This window comes from Chanodichthys erythropterus, chromosome 14, assembly GCF_024489055.1.
Source record: "Chanodichthys erythropterus isolate Z2021 chromosome 14, ASM2448905v1, whole genome shotgun sequence".
Taxonomy (NCBI): Eukaryota; Metazoa; Chordata; class Actinopteri; order Cypriniformes; family Xenocyprididae; genus Chanodichthys; species Chanodichthys erythropterus.
In genome coordinates this window covers 14,889,895-14,896,197 of record NC_090234.1, presented here as the reverse complement: position 1 = coordinate 14,896,197, position 6,303 = coordinate 14,889,895, and the positions used below count along the sequence as shown (strand labels likewise).

The 6,303-nt window shown below is 34.4% G+C and overlaps 1 protein-coding gene across 3 annotated transcripts in view; it reads right to left on the bottom strand.

Moving 5' to 3' along the window:
- The window catches only part of tanc1b (tetratricopeptide repeat, ankyrin repeat and coiled-coil containing 1b), a 183,619-nt gene that overhangs the window by 25,535 nt on the left and 151,781 nt on the right, over nt 1-6,303 (bottom strand). For all 3 annotated transcript variants that reach the window (XM_067409266.1, XM_067409267.1, XM_067409268.1), the window contains 2 exons: nt 5,899-6,081; nt 4,251-4,329 (listed from right to left, as the gene is read on the bottom strand). In XM_067409266.1, coding sequence (XP_067265367.1) covers nt 4,251-4,329; nt 5,899-6,081 — 262 coding nt within the window. The remainder of the gene's footprint in view (nt 1-4,250; nt 4,330-5,898; nt 6,082-6,303) is intronic.

Below are 6,303 nucleotides of genomic sequence, written 5' to 3'. Positions count from 1 at the left end.
CATCCATCATATCTGTCCATCCATCCATCCATCATATCTGTCCATCCATCCATCCATCCATCCATCCATCCATCATATCTGTCCGTCCATCCATCCGTCCGTCCATCCATCCATCCATCCATCATATCTGTCCATCCATCCATCATATCTGTCCATCCATCCATCCATCCATACATCCATCATATCTGTCCATCCATCCATCCATACATACATCCATCCTATCTGTCCATCCATCCATCCATCCATCATATCTATCTGTCCATCCATCCATCCATGCATCCATCATATCCATCCATCCATCCATCCGTCCATCCTATCTGTCCATCCGTCCATCCTATCTGTCCATCCATCCATCCATCCATCCATATCTGTCCATTCATCCATCCATCCATCCATCATATCTGTCCATCCATCCATCCATACATACATATCTGTCTGTCCATCCGTCCATCCTATCTGTCCATCCATCCATCCATCCATCCATCCATCCATCCATCCATCCATCCATCTGTCCATTCATCCATCCATCCATCATATCTGTCCATCCATCCATCCAGCCTCACATTTCACTGTATGATAATATTTTCACTAAAAAAATGCAATTTCAACAGTGTAGAAGCACTGTAATGGCTTGATAAACAACAATGCAAAAACAAAAGCCCAGCAAACAGAAAAGTTCACTCAAGGGAGCCACATTTGAACAGGAGAAAACACAGTTATTCCTAAAGTCTGTTATAATGCATCCGCTGAATCCAGAGTACTCGAGAGGGATTACACAAGAGAAAGATGAGTGTGGAGGTCCTGCTTCAAGGCGGTCTGATAATGGAAATGACCTTCATCTGAGAGGATTGATCCTGGTCTGAAGATTAAAGAACAGAAGAGCACTCAGAAGAAATGAACATCTCTGGTCGAAGCATCTGTGTTGAGAACGTATTTTTCTTTATGGAGAATGACTTCAAAGAAATTACTTCATATTTTGCGTCTGAGAAAAATCAGGCTTCCCACTGTATTTCTAATAGACATTGATGACTACTGGTCTTTTAAAAAAAATTTCGTAGATATGACACTGGCAAAGAGAAAACTCTAATGCAAATAGATATTTATTTAAGATTTAATTATTTTCATGACTTATCCAGGCCTGGAAATGAAATGAATGAATGAAGGAATGAATGAATGAATTTATTCATTATAATAAAATATAAAAATAAAATATAAATATAAGAAATAAATTAAATACATTTAATTTTTCCAGGCCTGCAAATAAAAAAATAAAAAATAAAAACAATTAAATTAAATATATAATTTCTTTTTTTAATTTTAATTTTAATTGATAATCAATTTAATTTAACTAAAAATAATAAAATAATTAAAAATAATATATATATTATAATTAGGGGTGTGACGAGACGGGTATCTCACGAGACGAGACGAGACTCGAGATTCAGTTCACAAGACGAGACGAGACAAGACAAGATTTTTACACACTATTTTTAAGAAATCCGCAATGGCGAAATACATGACTAGAAAAAATATTCTGCAGGTGTATTTGAAATGTTTTAACTAATCGTCTTATAATGAATGTCATTCAGTTCTACTTTCTTAGTATGAATTATCATATGCATTGAAAAGCAATACTCAAGTACTGTAAAATGTTTTGCCACGAACTCAACTGACTTCTTTTCTGATTTCAGTCTCTTCAGACCTCACTGTACATGATTGATGAGCTTCTACAACTTTTGACCTCCTAACTGAACTCCTTTCCACAAACTGATCATAGAAATAAAAACGGTAACACTTTACAATAAGGTCTCATTTATAACATATTAACCAACATCAACTAACAATGAGCAATATTTTTGCTACAGTATTTATTAATCTTTGTTTATGTTAGTTGATAAAAATAGTCATTCATTGTTAGTTAATGATAGTTCACAGTGCATTAACTAATGTTAACAAATGAAACCTTCTGTGTGTGGTTAATAAGATTAAGAGAAAACTGTTATTCATTTTTATGGTAACACTTTACAAGTTGAAACCATAATCGCACTCTCTCAATATTCAAGTGCAAATAAGACCAATTTTTTCTTTAATACAGAGCTAAGAGATGGTTACAACTACACTGCCCGGCCTAAAATAGCTTTCATATTGAGAGATATTTGCTTTCATCAGGGAACCGCTTTCAAATGCGGGTACTGAAATCGTGTCTGAATGCGTGCGTGTGTTTACTTCACTTTCAGTGATCGCGCGTACTCTTTAAATATGGAGCGGCGGCGACCGTTATCCAACTGAATTAAATGTATTTTATTTAAATACAAAGCAAAACGACAGTGGAGGCGTAATGTAAACATAGTGGTGGCATATTCCTTCCTAATCATCCTAACACTCTGTCATGGCAACATCACCAGACTACTTTTCGCCTCGACGAGATCTCGTCACACCCCTAATTATAATATATAAAAATATAATTTCTATTAATTTACATTTTAATTGATATTCAATTTAATTTAATTGAAAAATAAAATAATTAAAATATATATACACACACATATATGTATGTATATATGTATGTATATATATATATATATATATATATATATATATATGTATATATCTATATATCTATATCTATATCTATATATATATATATATATATATATATATATATATATATATATATATAAAATTTATAAAAAAATTATAAAAATATAAATTATATTTATTTAAATTTTAATTTATATATTCAATTTAATTTAATTAAAAATCATAAAATAAATAATGAAAAATATTATACAAAACACAGACACTATCTCAACGTTTGTGTTAATGAGAAATTGCCTTGTTTGAGGTTTTCAGAGGTGAACAGCTGCCTGGGGAAACAGCTGTTTCTCTTCAACACTCTTATCTGTTGAATCTCTGTTTGGGTTCAATGTTTTGCTTGCATTTCACATCCCTGTAGAGTTTAAAAGTCCTCCTGTAGTCTGTTGACTTCCTCAAAGCACACACACACACACACACACACATACATGATGCTGAGATATGCATGTGTTTCTATGTGACCTCATGTCATGACAAAACAAAATCTCCTTGATCTTTTAAGAAAGAAAAGACATCACTGTACTATGGAACATAATGTAATGTTCTATCTCATAGTGTAACTCAAAACTTCCTCCCAGTGAAAATAGAGCATCCAATGAAACTAAACTATTCAACTTTCAGACATCAGACGGATAAATGAATTTAAACACAACCACCCACATTCACAATCATGTATGTACACCAATACGCAAGCTTCGGATAAAAGCATCTGCCAAATGCATAAATGTGAATGTTAAAGACACAGCAGCAAAGATCAACCATCTAATAAGGGTGAAAAAGTGGATGCAAAACACTTCAGTGACATTATGACACATCATATTTTATGCAAAACATTTTAGTAACATTCTAAGTGGAAAAAAAAAAATATAATAAAAATGCATTAGAAAAGGCCATTAAAGTGAATGCATTTATTAGCTAAAGGTCTTGTATTTATCTGTGCATCTCTCCTTCTGTTGAATACATGCATCTTTAGAGCACTGAAACACAGTAATGAATGTAATGAAATGAGATGAATGTCCACGTCTGACCTCAATGGACTCATGACAGCAGCCACATCTCAAACACACAATCCACAGCAGACAAACCTTAAACCTGACACTGATGAAGACAGCTCATCACAAACCCCTTTAAACTGCACTAGAGACAACAAAAACATCTTATCCTGCAATAAATGACCCTGAGGAGTTTTTGCACAAATGCTTAATTATTAGCGATTTACATTAATCAACCTAAAGAGAGCATATAAATTACTAATGATCTGTTATTGGAGCAGTTTTAAAGCTAGTATTGATATATCACAAAAAAAAAAAAAAAAAAGGTAAATAAAATAATTAAAGGTTCTTTGTTGGAATTATGGTTCAACCTTTCACATCCAAAGAGCCTTTCTACTGCACAACGGGTAAAAAGGTAGTTGCTAAAAAATGAAAAAACATGGTTCTTTTAAGTGTATATAATACCTTAAAAGGCTAAAAATATCTAGAGTGCATGCTTTTTTATTTTTTTTGATAATGTATTTTCTGACAAAACATCTACAGACACCCACAATCCAATGCAAGCATCCCACCGAGTGTGATTCTGACTCCTAATGGCACAGAAATAATGACAAAGTGAGAGAAACGAGAGAAAAAAACATGAAGAAGAAGAACTGAATGTACCTGTTTCGCCCCACAGTGTGTCATGGGCATCAATCTGCACCTCCAGTTCATTATTCAACATCAACAAGCCTTCCAGCACCTGCCAAAACACCATCGCACAATCAATCAAATGCAATACTGGAACAAAACAGCAAATGAAGACTCAGAAACATCCCCAGCAGACTGCATACAAGACAGAGGGACTGAAATCAAGGTCTTTATTGAGAGCGTACTATGTGATTAAAAATGATCTATTGTGTAGTTACTCTCCAGTGTCTGGAATTTTAAAGTTATTTTTGTTATTTTTGTGAATTTTGGAATTTTAAGTTACGTTGTTTAAATCAAACAACAGTCTGACCATTGCTAAAGTAACATTAACATTAACATTTTTCAAATCCGTTAAAGGATTGTTACGCTGCAGATTTTTAATCCCCGTATCCGCTTACATATATTTATATATAATCTATTTTTAATCTCCATATTAAAAATGTTTAATTCAGATTTTGATCTCCATATCCATTTACATATATTATATATATCTTCCAAGGGGTTTTTTCCCTCCTAGGACTTTTTTCCCAGTGCTAGCACGCTGGGTTTTTCTCCTAGGGGTTTTTTCCACCCCTGGAAGTCAGCCGACATTGGCTTAATGTAGCACCATCTTGTATATGTTACATATTACCACGCTTGGTTGTACAGTTTATTTTTAACCACTTCCCTTTTTCTGTGCTTCTAATATGTAAAGCTGCTTTGAAACAATTACCAATTGTAAAAGCGCTATATAAATAAATTTGACTTGACTTGACTTGAGTAACAAAAACAAGGGGAAAAAATCTAAATAAAATCGAAATAATGCCACTGTCATAAAGACAAATTAATAGTTGTAATAAAAATAACACAAACTAAAGTTTCATTGCTGGATTGCTTTCAATTTACCCACTAATGGCAAAATTTGCAATAAGTTAAGTGTGGATCTTGACTGCAACCATGAATCTATCTGTGTTGAGCAACAGGAAGTTGAATTAATAAATTTAGATTGAAGCACTGATGCTAGAACAACACACAAGAGCTTGTTTAAAGGCTCAAACAGCTTGAAAATAGAGACTGGCCTGTTGCTATGGCTGTTCTCCCATGGTCAACCGAGAGCAAGATTTATTGTACTTCAAGGTCTTTTCTACATCTTTTTACAACTTTCTTTAGTGTGTAATCTTGCTGTTTGTTTATAAACTGTGGATCATTTATCATTGCTTTGACAAAATGCATTCAATGACTACTTCAAATTACACAAATCCTTTTCTCACTCAGACACACACACCAGATTCTAACAGATCATTTATTGTGTTATGAGATCTTCTGCATTATTTACAGCTGCTTTTGTATTTGATGCGGATTTGATTTTACAGGTACCAGCTGTAGTTGTTCAGAGCATTTAATATTAATATTATTATTAATTGAATGACTCAAATGAAGTATTTGACACAAATGGGTAACACGCTGTGCATTTTTAAGTGGTTAGAAAAACAATTTGCCTCATAAAAGGTAAAAAGCATTTTATTGTACCTTAATAGAACACTTTTGCCATTGGCACGTGTGTGTGTGTGTGTGTGTGTGTGTGTGTGTGTGTGTGTGTGTGTGTGTGTGTGTGTGTGTGTGTGTGAGAGAGAGCGCTCACATGAATGTGTCCCATACTGCAGGCCGCTATGAGCCCCTGCTGCAGGACTTTGTTCTTCAGGCTCAGGTCCTGTTGACCCTCACTGCTCCAGTTCAGCTCCAGCAGACACTCAATGACCTCTGAATGACCCCGCAGGGCTGCATGCACCAGCGCACACTGACCGCTCTTGTCCACGTGATCCACCTGACCACAAACGACATAATCGTTTACACACAATCGCTCTCTCACTAATGCATTCATATAAATGTGATCTTTACTGTGCTGCTTTATCTGTACATGATTTAGAACGAGCAGAAACCTGTGAGAAATATAACAAGGCAGAAGAACTGATGAAAATAAGCTGTTACTTTAATCACATAAATGTCGACTGAAGTCGTTCAACCCCTACCCACAACACTGAAAATA